The sequence below is a fragment of the Pseudopipra pipra genome, chromosome 11, assembly GCF_036250125.1.
Source record: "Pseudopipra pipra isolate bDixPip1 chromosome 11, bDixPip1.hap1, whole genome shotgun sequence".
Classification (NCBI taxonomy): Eukaryota; Metazoa; Chordata; class Aves; order Passeriformes; family Pipridae; genus Pseudopipra; species Pseudopipra pipra.
This window is the reverse complement of record NC_087559.1, coordinates 13,009,568-13,028,471: the sequence shown is the minus strand read 5'-3', so window position 1 is coordinate 13,028,471 and position 18,904 is coordinate 13,009,568. Positions and strand designations below refer to the sequence as shown.

Here is an 18,904-nt window from a genome sequence, read left to right as displayed (position 1 = left end):
CCAAGGCACCACATATTCTGTCATGAGAGACACCCAGACCCCCAAATTTCAATTATTAGTTTTAAAAGGATTAAGTTAGGAAGTATTTAATCCTAAGTAACATAATGGAGTGACTAGCAAGATTTCATCCAGCCTAGAGGAAGCATGTTATAAATCCCCACACAGTAACAAAATGTGGAAAATTTCCAATTCTGCTCATTTGTTTTGAAAAACAAAGTGCCAGCCAGCTCCTTTCCTAGTAAATGTGGATGAATTGACAGAGTTCCCACTTGCTCCCTTATCTTCAGCTCCTTTCTTGCACTTTTCAACATTAAGAAAGTGAGAATCTGCCAAATCAGGAGCTTCTAGAATTTCCAGTCTCTCAAGCCTCTATTTGTTCAGTGCTATTCCACACCAGGTCAGACAGTGAGTGGTCACCACATCCATAATATCAGCTGAATTCCTCAGTGTTCCTGCTCATGGAGAACAGCTGAATTTGATTCCCACATGAACTGCAGTGCTACCCTCAGTTATCAGACAATTACAGCAGTCACATTGGTGAGGATGCCAGCATTTTTTTGCTGCTGTAATCTTGATTTTGTGTGTTGGGGAGGGGGGGGGGGAAGCAACAGAAGAAAGTGAACCATTGCAAGTTTGAGAATTCAGGGATTTTTTTTTTTTATCTGGTAGGGGCACCAAACTATGCAGATACAAAACACTGATGGACCAGAGTAGCAGACTTGGTAAATGGCTATAACAGGGTAACTGGGAATCTGTCAATTATTTACTCTCCCCTCTGTTTCTAGGGGGCCTTATACAACATCAAAGCTTTTACATGCATCATAAGTGATGTTTAAATGCTTGATAAGGTCTTGCTCAGGGCTTTTCTCTGTGGAGGCTTTTGACTTGATTAAATATTTTACACTGTTACTGCATACTGTTAATAGTATACACTCCTAATCTTGCTCTGACTAACATCAGTCCTTACCAATAGTCACGTTTTCATGAAAATAAACTGAGAACCATCAGAACGTTCCAAGAATCAGACAATGAATAAGCAGTAATAAACACATGATGCAATAAGACAATGCAACCTTGCACTTTATTAGGCTGAGAAAAATAATGTTCATTCAGCTCCAGAACCCCAGAATACCAAATAAAACCCAATATTTTAGAAATCTTCAAATATATTTTACATAAATCTAAATAAAATTTTTACCATTGTATTTACTGCACCCACCAACTAATATCTGAGTCAGAGATAGTAAAGAATTGAGAGGTCAGGCCCATCTTGCATTCATGATACCAGCCATGCATCACACTGCTACTGAGCTTCTCAATTCAAAAAACCCGACTGAAACACCACTGACTGCAAACATGATGCTCTTTTTGAACAAACAAGATTTTGGGTTGCAAAGCAGAGGAATTAGCAAAAGTGAAAGTTATATTTTTGGGGTTTAAACACATTCATGGAAGTACAAAAGCACACCAAAGTTGGCTTAAATATTTTTACCTCCATGCAATTCAGCACAAGCCCCACCATTTACACCAAGTAATAACCTGTCTCTTTATACCACTGCTATAGCCTAATACATAGTACTTAAATATAAAAGCATATCACAAAACCTGTGATATTACTCTCTGCCTGCAGAAGAGTTAAATTTCAATATATCCTTAAACCAAACAACTTCTCTTTCAGTAATAAACACTTCAGTGTCAAGACAAGTCAGCCCAAGTTTCTCCTGCCCCCGATTAGCACTCCCATGAGCTCTCACACATTACAAGGCAAGACTCTAATTTAAAATTTTAATTTCAAATTTTTCTTACTGACTGAAAATATTTATCAAGCATACATCCAAACATAGAGTGGTGACTATACAAGCAGTCAGTGCAAGTACTCTAGTGGTTCTAGAAGTCTTCATTTCCAAGTAAATTGCATTAAACTAACCCTACAGTGTGAAACAATTCTCTGCATCTCAGTGACACATTGAATAACTTGGCCTACCACTGACAGATAAAGGGAGAAACTTGGAGACGGTGTCTGCTCCTGCAGATGAGCATTTGGAATTGTGAATATTTATTTAACCTTAAATCCCAATGTAATTTTACAATGTCTTAAAAGAGGAATCTGTTTTATCTCATAATTAGAACTCCTAAGCATCACAGGATATTAAATAAAAAGATTAATTTAATTCCCGAAAAAGGAATCTAACATCTGACTAATTTAATGAAAAACTACAGGAAGGGAATGATTAAAAATGTTAGCAGGTATGACTGGATGTATGCCAAAGAAATCTGAGATTAGTGTACACAATATAGACTAGAATTGGGGTGGGGGAATGGAGCAGGACAGACATGGCTGAAGGAAATCAAAGATTAGCAAACAAGTAAATTCTGCTATTTTGCACTACTTTCCCTAAGAATAATTACACATTTGTACCAAATCACACCATCCACTCATGGTACCCTAATACTTCATAGCACAAACTGTACTGTTGCACTATTGTAGTTAACATTCCGAGAACTGCCATGAAGCATTCCAAAGAAATGCCATGAAAAAAATGAAATCATATTCATCAAATCACAGAAACATTCAGTGATAAAAATATTAAACAGAACTGGTCCCAGCTCAATACCACAAGCAGGATAAAAAACCCAGTAAAAGATATCAAAAAAACAGTTTGTGTAAATTCCCCATCCCTCATTATATCTGAGTCAGGAGGGAAGCCCACAAATCTTCCTCATCCTGCCCCTTCATGCAAAGATTTTGTTGAGGACAGAGGACATTCCATAAATAGTAGTAGAACAGTGGGAGATGTTTAAAAGAAACTATTTTCCAGTACTATGATGCTGTTAATTTAATCCTATATAAAAGCAGGAGAAAAAAAAAAAAAAAAGATTTTATATTATTTCCTGACAAGCATCCAGCAGGAAATACTCATTTGCTACTATTTCTTTAATTATTTAGCTTTTCAAGAGTATTTCTCATACTACAAAATCAATGTAAGTTAGCTTTTCCCATATGGGTGTCATGCTTCCTGTCATTTTATTTGGTTGTTTTCTATGTGGTAAATAAATAACATAAAAAACACCAAGTGAACAACAGCAAGTAAAAATCAGCAGGCTCTCAGTAAAAGGCTCCTGTTAACCTGGCTGAAACAGTCTCAAAGCTTTCTCAACACCCTGTTTCCTTCATGAAAACACCAAATTAGGTGCTGAAAATCACATGGTCAGTGGCAATTGTCACAAAAATATTGTCATAAAGTGTAAGCATTTGTCCACATCTGCCACTGAACAGTGTAACTGGTTTTACCTCCAGTAGAGAGCAAGTTTTTTTTGTATACAAAGTGGGAACTATTGGCTTTTTAATGTCTCCCAGGGCACAAATCTCAGGAGCCTGCACAGCACTGAAGGGTACTGGTACCAGCATTGCACATAACAGCATGGGGAGATTAAGACATTTGCCATATGTGAAAGATTCCACGAGTACAACTGGTGCACTGCTGAAGTGAACAGGAGTTTTTCCACTGCCCATCCCCCATGACACCCTGTACCACCTCATCTGCTAAAAACTCAAAACCACAATGAAAAAATACTTCCCCTTTTCCTTCTCTGTTGTTAAATACTGCAGAACTAATGCATCATTATTTTACTTAATTTTCCAACTACATTTCCCAATATTGCTCTCTACTAACCTCTTAGAAAATTAGAAGTAAAGCTTACCAAACTTTTTCTTGTTCCATTCCTCCTCTGGTACATTGGTTTATTACAGCAGGGCTACTCATGGTAAGTGCTGAGCTTTCAGAATTCATGTTTCTTCTACAAAAGAACAACATCAAAAAAACAAGAAAAATGCTATATAAGTGAAGATTGTGGTTACTAATTAACTAGAAAACCAAAACTTTAAGACAATAACTTTTAAGACCAAACACAGTATGTTTTACTCCCTGAAGTAAATGCCCTACATCAATGGGATTAATTGGATGAATACACTGAGAAGGATTTTGGCAGTTTTATGGACTTGCTAGTTATGCCAAACTCAACACTGATTGTCTTTTGTTTACTTTTTTGAATAAATGCCAAGAGAGTTGATGTCAGCAAGCCTGAATCCAAGGCTGTGCATCGTGTCAGTTCTGTTAATTCAGACCAGCAGTCACAGCCAGCACTGCCATGGAAAGATCCACATAACATGGGGGAGAAAATTTCACTTTCTGATACGTAAAGATTTACAGAAGCTTTTCAGCATATTTTAATAACTTGAGATCATACTTTGCTGCTTTGCAGAAAACAACAATTCATTCATGGTTGAAGTCATTCTCACAACAGCACAGAGATATTCCAATGCTGGCCATAGCAATTCCCAAGTTCCAACACTTCCAAAAGGTCTATATGGTCAAAGATGTTTCCAGTAAACGACTTGCATGGCAAGAACAAATGAAGACTCTACATACAGCAAATTAATTCCACCATGAAACACTATTATTTTTTTGTAACAGGATCCACGATGTTAACATGAAACTTCTTAGCCCTACAGCTTTATTTTCCCCTTTTCATTTAAAAGAGGGGGGGGGAAAATATTTTTAGCCATCAAAGTCATATTATTCAACTTGATTTGACACCTGGTTTCTATTATGATCAGCACAAAGACCTAATTGATTAACAGAAAACAGGTTCAACTGTATATTAATTAATACCTGCTAGAACATAACCAGAAAAGAGGCTGTGCTTGTCAAGATAATAATCTCTTGCTTTTTTTCAAGAAGGTACAAAGAACCATTAAAAAGCTGGTTTAACCTGTGTGAAACCTGGGTCAAAAATCAAACTTGACAGATTTCAGGGACAGCATGAAAGGCTGAGCACAAGGCACGTGCCCCATCAGTGGCAGGCAGACAAGGCCAATCTTCACAAAATAAGTGCTCTGAAGAGAATGCCCATCTTGGTTTCAAAATTCTGTCCATGCAAGAGTAGATAAACATCCCTGGCAAGCATGTCTACTGGACAGAAGTCTCAAAAATCAGCAAACAAAATTTGGTCCTTACATCTTGTTTGTGTGACCAGAGCATGTGAAACTGCCACTTCAGAAGAAACAGAAGGGATTTACGAGGACAGGTTCTTAATCTTGCACTTTTTTAACATCCCTCATAATAGAACAGTTTATTTCTGAGCAAATTTGCTTTTGAAATCCTGTTTTAAAGATCCAAAAAACTATTCTGAATGGGAGAACAACAAAAGCCTCACCTCTGTGAGGGCAGGAACACAGACTCAGCCATCTGACTTCTTTTTGGATCAGTGCCTGACCTCAAATTTACTCCTGATTCTCAGTTTGGATCATGTTGAAAAAAAGGGCCAGTAACAAAAAACAACAATAAAAACTAAAACCAAACAAACACAAAACAAAAGCCCAAACCAAATAAACAACAAAACCAACCCGCCCCCCCCCCAAGAAATCTACACAAAAGCCTAGTAATTCTAGAAGCAGCAGCAGGTGTTGAAAACTAAATTATTATTTGCCTCTCTGGTCTATAATAGCACAGGAAGAGGGGAGTTGTTCTTAAATATATTTTGAAGCAACATTGCAAGAGCCCATACTTAAACATCTTCGGCAAAGTTCCCCTTTTGCAGGAAGCAATTTCCTAACATGGGGAAAGCCCAGATGCTTCAATGATCACACAAGTTATAGCAACAAGAGTTTTACCTCCTCTTGCAGTCACCTGTACCAGTAAGATCAAAGGTTCAGGGGAAAGGTTAAAAGTCGCCCATTAATTCTCAGAGTTGAAAGCTGAAAGATTCAAATTACAAAATGACAAGGTTGCCATTCCAGAAAAAAAAAAGGTACAGCTTACCCTGTTCCCTTGTGAGCCAGTACCACAGCAGTACAACTGTGCAAGGTATTACTTTAAAAAAAACAAACCTGTTTTTGGCACTCCCCTCCCCACCCTTGGAAACATCTAAGCCAACACTCCATACATATCTCTGCATTGAGACTTCCACACTCAAACTGGAGCAAAAGCAGGGGACAGAAGTGATAAAAGTTACTGTGTTATGAACTTTTCTATGAACAATAAATAAAGGTTGACATGGATTTAACAGAAAATAGATTAAATATGGCATTAATCCAATTTACGTTCTCAGATGTTCTGCAAAACAAAATCATGTAATACAAAGAGGAATACATCTTATCAAATTTATCAACTCCCTCACATTCCCAGCCTGCTATCTGAAAATGTCAGTAACATACTGTACTCCTTCTCCTCGACAACCTCAGCTCCAGCAGGTCTTTTGGATACCAGGAGTCATATTCTTTCAAGACACACCGGCTCTTGCAGCCTCCACTGCTCCATTTCCAGTGATGGGAGAGATCTGCCCAGACACCCACGACCTGAACACACTCCTCCCTTACCCGTGTGCAGGAGAGGTGGGACAGGCTGTGGGAGAGGTGGGACAGGATCCCTGCCCTCAGCCACCACCAAGAGCTGGGAGTGACAAACCCCACAGCGCCTCTCCTGTCCCCCACAGGGCAGCAGCCAAGGGCACACTCCCTTGGGATCGATTGGAGCATCCCTCTAACTTCCCTCCCACACCCATAAACGAACGATGCTCCAGCAACACCCACCACGGAATTGCTGTCTGCTGGGGCATAAACTCCTGGCACCTTGGGTGGCTTTTGTCCACATCAGCCAGTTTCTTTCAAACCCTCCTTCTCCTTCCTTCTTGTCCATTGAGAAGCTCAGCATCTCAAGGCTCTGGGATCGGGTGTCCATTCGGGGTCGCCATCCAGCAGCAATCCTCATTCCCACTCCGAAGGTTGGACAGCAATGAGTCAGACGAGCTGCAGGGATACTCTTCTGTCATCCTCTTCCTGCCAGCAGGTCTGCACAGGTCCTACTTCACTCTCTACCAGGAGCAGCAGGTAATTAAACAGCTGATCCCCACACAATGGACAAGTTTTATGGCCTTGTCAAAATACCACGAGTTTTTTAGTTTCCAAATGACAAACGGAAAAATCAGTATCTGTCAACACTCTCCAAAGCCATGGATACGAAATATTACCACTATTTCCCTGCCTTGAAAGCAATCTCAATGAAAAATTCTCAGCCTGTAGATTATCTCCTGACTCGTGTGCCAGGGACTCTTAAGACCCTTGCTTAAGAATAAATAATTTTTTTTAAATAAAAACTTTTCTATTTTAAGATGTACACGGGGGATATATTTTTTCAAGCATCAAAAATATTTTTATGGACATTTTCTAGTGAACAAAAAGGTTTTCTGTAGGTCTAAAATAAAACTGAATTGTTCTGCTGTGGAAAGAAAATGTATTGTAAGGCTTATACTCTCTGAAAAATATTGCTTATATTCAAAGCAAACCACAAAAATTAAAGCTAAAATTAGCAAAGGAAAATTTTGCATATATTTAAATATATATATCTCTATACACAATCAGACTGCTACCACTATCCTCAGAAATTACCCTCCAGTAATAAAATAACAACATCTTAGAAAATAAAATGCAATTTCAGAGGCAAAGGAACAAGGTTCAGAAAAAAAAAAAATATGCTGTTCACAGGTGCCTCTTTCTATATCACCATCCAGCTCTTGTTTGGACTTGAACTTTAAGGCATAGGCAAGATACATGATGAAACCTGAAAGAGGAAAATAAATCTATCAGCTTCCCTCTTAACAACTTGAAGCCAGATGCCAAGACAAGTCAATGAATATTAATTTAAGAGGCTCTGCCTCAGATGTTCCTCAGCCTCTGCACACTGAGCCTGTTCCAGATAAGGGACATGCACTTGGATTAGGTGCTGTCCTAGAGATCGTGCTGTGCTCTAATAGCAGGAAGTGGGCAAAAGGCAATTCCAGAACAAAAACATAGGAAAACAATGTCAAAGACTTATTTATAGCAACTATGATTAACACTACTGTCACTATCTTACTGAGGAAACAGCCTGGGAGAAACATTCTTGCTGCTTTTGAGGAGACATCTCAAATACAGCACACTTCATCTTCTCTGACCAAGTACAGCTTATTCAACACTAGAGTCCCCAGAAATAAGCAGGCACCCCAAAATTCTCTTATTATCTCCACAAAGAAATACATTTTTATGCTTCCATTAAAAACAGTAACTTTGATTATCTGAAGCATTATCAGTTCATCTGCCATAGAGTAGATTCTTACACCACATAATGGTAGAGAAAAGTCTAGCAGTGGTAAGCCATTAGCTCAACAACTGAAAAGTGGGTTATATTTTAGTGTATTTTATTCATGGCTATTTAATTCTGGGAGTTCTGCAATTGCCCTTAAATGGACAAAAATAAAGCAGGGGGTAAAGAATCTAGTATAGCACAGCACTCTGAAAACCTACAGAGAACAGCACTGCAGGATCATTTGAACAGAAAAAATGAGAAGGTTCAAGAAAAGTATTGAATTCACAACAGCTCACGGGCTCAAACCAGCCTGTAACTTATATCTAACAATCTTGTTAAAACTGATTCCCTACTGAAAGCCCATTTTCTCCTCCCTTTTTTTTTCCCCCCTTCCCCTTGTGTTACAAAGTGTAGATACACTTTGATCCTCAGGCTAAAAATATTTTTTGCCTTTCCCTCCACTCCCTATTCGTATCTCTAGACAAGTAAGATATTCACAGTAGTGGTTGTTAAAAAATAATGTATCATTCAACAGCTGTTCGCTTCACTACAGTTAAAGCAAAAATAACTAATATCTTCTGATGAAACATGTTCCCACAGCTCCTCACCTTCACTAAAATGCTTTGCATTGTTGAAATAGTCTCTTGTTATACTTAGTTGATAAGAGAATTGCAGAAAAAAGGTTTACTGAACCCTAAGACCCTTCAATGCAGAAATCATTATTCCTTTTAATGAAAAAGAAGGCAATAGCATCACTAGAGCAATGTGCATCTGCTACAAAGAAAAAACTGAGTGTTACACGCCATCATTCTCTCAAACAAATGTCTTTATCCTCACAAAACCCGAACACAGATTACCAATTAGTAAACATGTATTGTGACATCCTTAAAGAGCCACTTTCCCATTTCCTTACTAGCTGTACAAAAATCTGTAATTTCTAGTGAATGAACATATTTACTCTTGTATTTCTTTCTGAAAGGTCACATTTCCTCACACAAAGTCAGCAAGCACACAGTATCTCCCATCTTGATAGCACTCAGCTCCAGACCAGCTCCCGCCTTGGGCAAACAGCTGTTGAAGGGCAGATTTAAACTTTAAACAAAACCTCATTATTTAACTGCATAACAATAAATTCTAAAAGCAAACTTTCCTTCAAATTGTTTTGCAACTGCCTGCAGCACACTTCAGGGAAATCAGAGAGAACTCAAGAAGCTCTTCAAGAATATTTCCCCTGACTACAACTCAAAGCAGCAGCCAGTGCTGAGAATTCCACATTGTAGAACCACTTCAACCCAAGCCCAGCATACCATAAACTTCATTTCACACACACCATGGTTATTTCAAGTAAGTTTTGACCTCCATGAACACGTGGCATATCATTACTCACCCTCTCTAAAAATGCACCTGATGCACTAAGGAACGAGGGTTTGGAGGACCTTTTCAAACACATATTTTTGAGAGCTTTTATTCCTGTTCTGAAGGCGTCTTATTAGAAACAGCCACCTTGCCTCCTCTTCAGAAGTGCAGTTCAGTTTTATATAGGTACTGTACACGAGTGCATATACAAAAATATTTGTAGGAAATAGTTCAGAGACGTTGCACATTTTGGTGAGTCTGTCAGAACTTTCCAAGATGACAGAGAAGAAGCTTTAAAATAATGTAATGATCCTGTCTCACAGCAAGTGGCAAGTTCAGCTCCCTCTCCCACACACACACACACACTTGCTATAGACAGCGAGACAGCCTAACCAGCCATATAAAAAAGGCAATGTTTATTTTTGAAATAGCATGAATGTTGTATTTATTCTCAGCACAGAGGATGTTAAAAGGTAAAAACAACAGTTAAATAAATAAATAAGTACCAGTTCATTCCAGGCTGAAGCCAGAGCACTGACATGGAACAATCCTCCATGCTGGAGAAATACAGCCTGCTATGAGACACCATTCTCAAATTCACCAATCTATAAAGTTACCAGAAGCTTTTGGTCTTTTAATGGTTTCAACTCAAACTTGAGCAGTGTAGGGCCCAGTATGGAATGTTTGTGAGCTTACATGTCACTCTTAGGGATGAAAGTTGATTGACTTATCAGGCAAAAAAAAAAATTTAATGCCTCAGTACTCTGTGTCTTAACAACACACAACTAAACAAACCTCCCTTATCTGATTAGGGAAAAAAGCCTGAAATTATGAAACACTTCCAAAGACTTGAACAGAACATTTTAAAGAGAATATACTGTTTAGGCAGAATACAGAGAACACTAAGTACTATATTCCATTTAAGAAACAGATATGAAGGATTTTTTCGTCAGTGATGTTGAAATTACATATGTCATTCTGAGACAAATCTGCTTCTCTCGGGACTAAAAGATCCAGATGTTCCTATTTCCAGTATCTGGCTTCAGCACCAGACAGCAAACAAAACAACCTATCCCTTTTATCAGTGTGCAAGGAGAGCTCTCCAGCACTGGCCCTTTCTCTACCCTTTTCTCTCTCTCCAAGTTTTTATTTCTTTTCAACAAAGCAAGCACACAAAACACAAGAGTATCATAATGGAGCTTCTTCTAGAGACTTAGTGCTAGCCTTTAGTCAGTTGGACAAGCAAAAAAGGGCAAAAAGTTATCTGACTTTTATCATAAACTACAATTTCAAATGCAAATACAACTACTTGTAAGCTAAACATACTGTATTGTGTTTTGCAGTTGACACTATGCAGGAAAACAATGTTGAGAGGTTCTTTCCAAAGAATATGAGTATTTATGTTCCCAATTTAGTGACTCATACAGCCAGCAATTTGAGATTCATTTAACTCTATCCTCTTCAAACTTCTGAATTTGAATAACAACAATAAGTTGTTATTCAAGAGTTGTAACAATAAACACAAAGAATTTTTCCATGATTTTTTAAAATCTAGATTTTATCTAGAGGAAAACTATTTCCATAAATATTTGTGCTGTTTCTGTAAAGAATATTAAAAGGGCTATACAAAGCTAAGCAAATTTAATGGATAATTTACTAAATAAAAAAGATGTGTTTTCTGAAACTAGCACTGATATTAAGTCTTTTTCAGGTAATGGCAGACTCAGAAAAAGAAAAGAAAAACGAGATCCAGCATGCATACCCAGTGTAAAATTAATGCAACCACTGCCCAACTTCTTCATATCTTCTCATCCTTTCAACATATTCCTGCCTCCCTCAGAATAAAGAAGTTTATCCTCAGAAAAACCCCATACGTTAAGAACAAATGAAACACAAGAGAAATACCACCCCAGTTGAGACAAACACAACCCATTTCCCCCTTTCTCAGAATCACTGCCAGGGAACAGCAGCAGGTTCAAGATTGTATCTGCCTGGAATGGTGTCACATTTCCTCCTTAATATTAAAATGATGATCCTTTCAGCCCACTGTCTTAATAATCATGATTATTTCATTCAGGAGTGCTGCACAATTTAATACATGATTGAAGTGTTTCAAGTTGGTTTGGCATTTATTTTCTTGGTTATTTAATACATTCAATGGTAGACAAAAAGATCTATTGTCCTAAAATTATCTTCTTTTCAGCCTTTCCAGTTTTTCACCTGCAATTGCTAAGTGCAGTCAAAATCCAAACTTACATGGGAAAGTTTGCAAGATCACCCCTCCACACAGCAATCAACTCACTTGAGAGAGTTTTTTCTAGGATATTAATTCCTTATCTGTGGGGCATCAACAAATGCTATTTTTGACAGCACCTATTTCTGTAGGTCAGGTTTTTTTAGGGCTCACACTGACATAAGAACCTCACTATCTCCAGGGGAACACCAGGCTTGGGGTACCCCATCATAAGCACATGTCAATGCAAACGTGGTGGTGCTGCCATCCCTACATCTCTCACCTCTCCCAGCCACCTGCTCTGGGCATGCATCAGTTAGGGCCACACACAGGCAGAAGCAGTCAGTCACCCCCAAAATACAGGCTGAGCAAATAGTTCCTTGTGGTCTTCAGGTGATGGTCCAGACAAAACTTTCTGAGGGAACACTACTGTTATATCTAACATAAAATCAGTAGGATTCCTGATACAGTACAGACAGTGTAATGGACATATTCTTCTCCCAGTTATAAACCCAAAAATTTATTTGGGGAAAATGGTGAAATGTTTAAAATAAACTAATGAAAGCTGTACTTCTATTTAACAACTAAAATGTCTGAGAGATGATACCAGCACAGCAGCTGTTCTTGTTCTACAGAAACCACACAGGTCCAGATAATTCCTGCCAACTTTCCAAGTTTATATAAGCTTCAGTGGTATAAAAGCCAGTAAACCTTTCTGAATACAAGTTGTACCACACATTGATTACAACTGCAGTGTTAGGAGGACTATGGGTGTAATTAACTCTATACAGAAAGGGAAAAAATAAAAACAACAGTATAGGGCACCTTTCCAGTTACATTTCTGATTGTATACATAAAGATTTAACATGAAAGGCAAAAATTCCCTTTATTTTATTGTCAAGAACATAAAACTTCTGCTTCTTGTCCAGTTTAAACAATTTTTTGGAGGGAATTGCTGGATTTCACTCCTGGCCATGCCCTCAAGTACTGCCCCTCAACAGTGGTCTGTATGAGATACACGTTACTTCAAACACCTTCTCATATCTGAAATCCTCAAGCTACTCACAGCATGTGACTAGGAAGTAAATAAATGTACAGGTACATATGCCCTTGTGTTTAGGTATTAACAGCCTGGTCCATTCACCAGCAAACCCCTTCAGCTGGATCCTGTGCTGTGCTGAGCACCTGCAAGTTAATCATTGCCCACATTTCAGTACTTGACAGCAGTCACTGCACGTCCAACCCTGGCAGACACTGGGTGGGAGAACACATTTGGTTTGTTTGCACATCCTTTCTGTTACATTTGGGGGTGGAGACCACCACAGTCACATGCTACAGAACCATTCATTTCAGTACAGCTACTTTGTAGCTCTTATAGTCAAAAGCAAAGCACAGGTGTGTGTTAATCACAGGTTACTGGAGCACATTCACCAAGTCCTTTCTTTTCCAATTTTTTTACCTACTACAGAACAGTAATTCTATAGTCTCCTAAAGACTTGGGCAAGACTGCAGCCATTTTTTAATTCCAGATTTCATATGAACCGGACAACTGGAATCCACAACACACCCTCACAAATTAAGAGGCACAATTTGGTAAAAAACCAAAGGGACTTACATAGAGACTACTTCAGTTAAACAAAACAAATCAACGTGTGGTTTATAGAACCCTAGGCCTTTTAGTCTTCCACAAACGTATCATTTCCCAGTTTCCCTACATATTACACAGGAAGAAAGTGGCAACTCTTAACAAATTACTTCTCCTAATGCACCTCACACTTATACACTGAGTAATAGGTATCTGCAGTACAATACATACACATAAAGCACTCCAAAAGGATTCTAACTGCATTCATTACAACATTTGTAGCAGTGGGCAGACGGTTCCCCAAAAAACATTCAGAAAACACATATCATCAAAAGAGATTGTTCAAAAACCTAAATCACTGAAAACACACAAATAAAACTCTAACACCAACAAAATTTAAGAGGTCAGGTTAATTTTCTTTAACACCTAAAGCAAAAGATTTAACATGAGGAAAAACTAGCTCCTGAGTTAATATGAAGATATTACACATAAACTCCCGAGCAGAAGCAGGTACTGCCCCCTGCAATTCATGAGCAGCAAAACAAAACAGTTTTGTTTAGGGCCATGTGGCCTTGCTGGCCACTTGCTGGAAGCAACTCCACATAATACACCTCCAAATCATGCGCACATACGACTCCCACAACTTGGACTGACGCCAGAACAACTGTCTACACAAAAGCAGTCCTGAGAAGAAGTGAGCTATTCAAAACAGAGCGGAGGTCTGGGAGAATGTGCAGGGAATGATACTGAACGTTACAGTGTCTGCACGGGTCACGAGGCCTCGTCACACTGAGAACTGATACGCACGACTCCGATGGGGAATTGAACAGGATTTCTGATCAAAACAATATGGTTTCTTGTTTACTGAAACTGCGTAACAAATATTTACTGAAAACAGGCATCATGTCACACATAGAAGAATTTTAAATAGAAGGGCTAAATCCAGCTAAGGACAAGCCAAAGCTATTCCTGTGCATTCCCTTACTTCATTTGCCCCAGGGCAGCTCAGGTTTTTTTTGCTACCTACATTCTGCAAACCCTTTTGTTCTGCAGTAAATATTTTAACTCCATTTGTTTCCAAATCCTATGTCTTCTTCTATTCTGAACTTTCTGTTCAACTCTGTACAGATACAACATCCATCTCCTAACTTGCTGCACTTCATAGACCTCTATATGTGCTAAAGAACCAAGTATGCAACCAAATTAACACTATGACAAGTGTTTCAGGATGAACAAATTTTCTCTGACCTTTCACTGAAAATGCACTAAAGGATAACATTTAACTAGAAATTATATCAATGAGTGTAGTCATACAGGGAAAAGGTATACGTGAAGATCTATACATGCACAAGATGGAAGAACTATGAAGAAAAACAGAGATATTCATTACCAAAGTTGGAGCTCCTGCATTAATGTAAATGGTTCCCCAGTAAATCAAGGATTTGTGCCAAGCACAGCGCAGGATGAGCTGTAACACACTGACCCGGCATCGCGAGTTCACCTGCACCAACTACTCGAACCGGGCGCTCGCCGGTCCGTGCCTCGCTAATCAGCGCTGTCTCTCATTACAGCCCCTTCACAGGCTGCCGTGCCGCGCTTCACAAGTGTAAGTCATTACGCTCCGGGTTTGTTTTTTTCCACTTTCCTTTCGGCTCGAACCTCCCCCCCACGTCCTCCCCCGAGGAGGAGGGAAGGGCCGAGAGCGGCCCCGGGCCCCGCCGAGGCAAAAAGCACCGGGGGCAGCGCTGGTCCGTGATAACACCGCGGGGTTCAGAGGCGGCGGCAGCTCCCGGCACCGCGGCCCTTCCTCCTAAACCCGCACTAGTGTTAAGATCTGCTACTAAACAAACATTTAAAGTTCTTCAAAAACGCAAACAAATAAAGGCACATCGCCCGTTGAGCCCCGAGAGGGAGCGGGTCGAGCGCCCGGTGCCGCCTCACCGGGGCCCCTCGCAGGGCTGCGGGTCCCGAGCGGAGCCCGCGGGTCCCGCCTCCCCAGACCGCCCCCGGTGGGGCAAAGCTCGGGCGGTGCGGTCCCCCTGTGCCTCCCCCTCCACGAGGCATCGCCGGAGCGGGGCGAGGGCGAGAGGAGATGGAGGAGGGCGCGTCCCGTTCCCCGCACCAGGAGCTGGCGGGAGTCCCTTCCCGAACCGCCCCCGCTCCGTACGGGGTCCCGCAAGGCGCGGCCGGTCCCCCAGGTCAGCTCCGCCACGGCCGCCCCCGGCTAATCCCGGAGCAGCCGAGCCGCTCCAGGTTCGCCGGGCAGCGCCCACCTGCCCAGCCCCGAGGGGCAGCACTCACCTTGCGCCCTCCTGCTCCTGCTCGGCCCCCGGCATGCGGCTCCCGGAGCTGCCGCCCCGGCCCGGACCCGGCAGAGCCGCCGGCGAGGGCAAGAAAGGGCGGCGGAGGGTGGGCAGGACGCGGGGGTTCCAGGGCTCCCGGCGCTGTCAGGGCGGGCGGAGGGAGGGATGTGTGTGCGTGTGTGTGTGTGTGAGTGGGAGTGTTCGCCCGCCCCGCGCCGCCAGCCCCGCCCAGCTCCCCTCCCCTCCCGCTCCGGCTCCTCATTCCCGGCTCCCGGCTACTCTTCCGATGGGCGCCCTGTCCTTCCCCTTCGCTCCGCGTCCCTTCTAAAATGCCCACCCGGGCTCCGGGCTTGGCCACTCTGGCCTCCCTCGGATCCCTCGTGTCCTACCTGGAGAAGGTGTTGGAAGCCTCGTTGGTGTTCAGAACAGTTCAGAAGTCAGAGCGACCGAAAAATGGCCAAGTGCATCAGCTACACGCGAAGTACCTCAAACGAGATTAACAGCAAGCGACCAGGAGCGGGTTCCACTAGGTCAAAGACCTAGAGAAAGTAGTGACAAATACTGGACGGGGGTAACAGCATGTTACCATGTGTTTTGGACGAAAGAAATAGTATGGAAATAAGACTCAAAAGTCCTACTGATCAGGGAAAAAAAATAGCAATGTGAAGGTGGAAGCAAGTACATCATGAGCACTTTATATCAGGGACTATCTAGTATGCATTTGTACTGTCTCTAATAATCTTATTTTCCGTGACCAAAGCCTATATGTACTAGATCAGTGCAATAATAAATACTAACAATGACATAATTTTAAACATATGCAAAGTCAAATGAAATTGTAGGTGGTAGATCTCTTGCAGTAGTAGCAGGGTAAAGTAGTAGAGGGTAAAGTTTAGAAATACAAATCCTGCCCTGCTTTCCTGATTCACTGTCACTGTTATTCCCACTCCACCCTCAGTAGCTGAGCATTGTCCAACTGTTCTGCAAAGAGATGGTGATTTCCTTCCTAACACCTAAACACACCTTGGCATGTTTGCAAAAGCTACAATAAAGAGCAGACAGTTTCCTTTCTGTTGATGACTCATGACCTTTATGGGTACATCCCCTGTATTAGACATTGCTAAAGACAAGTAGGTCTAATTCTATTCTCACTTTTAATTATTTTGAAATAAGTATGATGTAACTGACAGCAATGAAATCACTCCTGATTTTCATCAAAATTATAAAGGAGTCATTCTTGCAAACCAGGTTCCCATCAAGCAATGCACTTCCAGAGGAGTAGTACCAAGGAGTGCTAAGGGGCTGAAACAGGCCCCTGCAGAGTCTGCCCCAAGGTAACTCACACTTTAGAGGTCCCTGGGGGGTGTTGGAGAGGAAATAAAACACATTGTTTAATGTCTGCCCCAAACCTACCTCTTCCTTCTCTTGCAGTTCTTGCTGTGCCACCCTCTGTTTCCCACCCAGCTCCATCAGTGGATGACTTGCTGCAGTGGTGCCACAGAACTCTGGGACATCAATCAGTGTCCTGCTGGTCTATCACATAAGTTATTGCAAAATGGCAAAAGCTGCAGTAATAATGTCTCTAACCAAATTCCCTGAAAGAAGCACCATTATGGCTCAAGACATGAAACTCTGTGTTCTGCCTTCAGCTCCCACCAGCCCCATCTCTGTTCTGAAGTGGATCCATTTCCTATTTCTTATCTAGTTCCTTCCCATTTCTCATGTAACACAAAGACAAAAACACTTGCTTATGGCCTTTATATGACCTGTTGTGCACTTGTGAGGAAAAAAATTCTGACTTGTGACGCACTAAACAACTGCTCTGATGTGTGTCCCACTCCCATTATTAGTATCTGATTTCATAACCAGACCCACTGACATTGGTTGAATCACCTGAGAAATAAAGCATTACTAAAAAGGGTGTGGCCACAGCATTCTGAAAAGGCTTAGAAAATGTTGCCAAAAAGAACTTTTAAATCATGACTATAGTTCCACAACTTGCACTATAGGTTATTTTTATAGGGTAGTAGCTACCTGCCCTGAAAATACTCCTGGCACTAGTTTTCTTGATGTAAAAATCCTTCTGGGAACTTTTTTTTCTTTAAAGCACAGTTTAGTAATTATGTAAAAAATAAATAAAACAAGTCTGTTCCCCAAGTGTTTCATTCTCCCTTTTGCTATGCAAGGCATCCAATCTTTTGACAAGTTTAATCCTCTGTAACTGGGCTAGAAATAAAAATTTCTCAGCCATGAAAAAGCTGACTTCCACTTTTAGTTTTGATCTGTATTTTTACTGTACTGTCAAAAGTAATGAAGTTTACAGTTGGTTTGCAGTTGTTGGGAATAGTCAAGATTCCAATAAAGGGAAGAGTGAAGCCTCCAAAGGTTTATTTACTCTGAAATAGAAAAAAAAATATTATAACAGTCTCCCAGGCCCTTTGTGTAATCTCAGGTTCCATGTCTATTAGTAAGAAATGCTGTGTTCCCTAGCAAAATTAGATTATGATTATAAATAGCCAAGTATTTCTGAATAAAATCTCATCATAAACCTGACTGGCTATTATAGAAATTCAGAGCAAGTTTTGTGAAAAATTTGATGTTGATTTACAGTCAAAGAGTTAATACAGAATTTGCTCAGGGAGCAGATGTGTTACAGTTTAGAATTATGTGAAACCACAGATGCACAACTCCCCTCGTGGACACAAAATGCCAAATTGATGGGCTATTCTGAAATAAACTTACCTGACTCATATAACCAACAAGCCTCTCTTCAAGTAGATCTTTTTGCACACCAGTAGCGACTAAATAGTTAGAATTCCAACTAAATCAGCAGCCCAAGAGGACAGCATTCCATACACTCACTCATACTAGTTCAGTCTTCCATGTATTGTCAAGGCCTGTGACCTTCCCAGGAGAGTCTGGAAAAAAGTTTGATTTTTACAGCTCCCTGTACATTAAAAATAAGGTCCTTTTATTAAGTGATGAAGAAAATTCTCCAGATATTGATTTCTTCTTCCACGGATTTTTACTATCACAACTATTATGTCTATTCCAAGTTATTACATTTAACTATATATAACTAAAATTTCCTCCCTCCCCAAAATCTTTAATATCTTCACATTTTCAAACTTCCAGCCTCCCACAGTACCTGTGTCCAAATAAAACACAAAAATCTCTAACTGAGCTTTTAGTGCTGAGGTAGGTTTGGGCAAGCACCAATTCTTGTCATCCAGGTGACATCTGACAGCGAGAAAAGAATATTTCCTTTTCCTCTGCTCTTTATGAACAGGACAATATGACCAAT

At 40.6% G+C, this 18,904-nt stretch overlaps 1 protein-coding gene across 4 annotated transcripts in view; it reads right to left on the bottom strand.

Annotated features, from left to right (window-relative positions):
- Positions 1-15,743, bottom strand: part of ARHGEF3 (Rho guanine nucleotide exchange factor 3) — a 111,189-nt gene extending 95,446 nt beyond the window's left edge. For 3 of the 4 annotated variants that reach the window (XR_010433486.1, XR_010433487.1, XM_064667652.1), the window contains exons 1-2: positions 15,599-15,743; positions 3,703-3,798 (exon numbers count right to left, since the gene is read on the bottom strand). Coding sequence is in view for 2 of the 4 variants with exons in the window: in XM_064667652.1 (XP_064523722.1) it covers positions 3,703-3,798; positions 15,599-15,633 (131 nt within the window). In the remaining 2 variants the exon portion in view is untranslated. The remainder of the gene's footprint in view (positions 1-3,702; positions 3,799-15,598) is intronic. The other variant, XM_064667653.1, reaches the window with a different exon arrangement.
- Between the last annotated feature and the right edge of the window lie 3,161 nt (positions 15,744-18,904).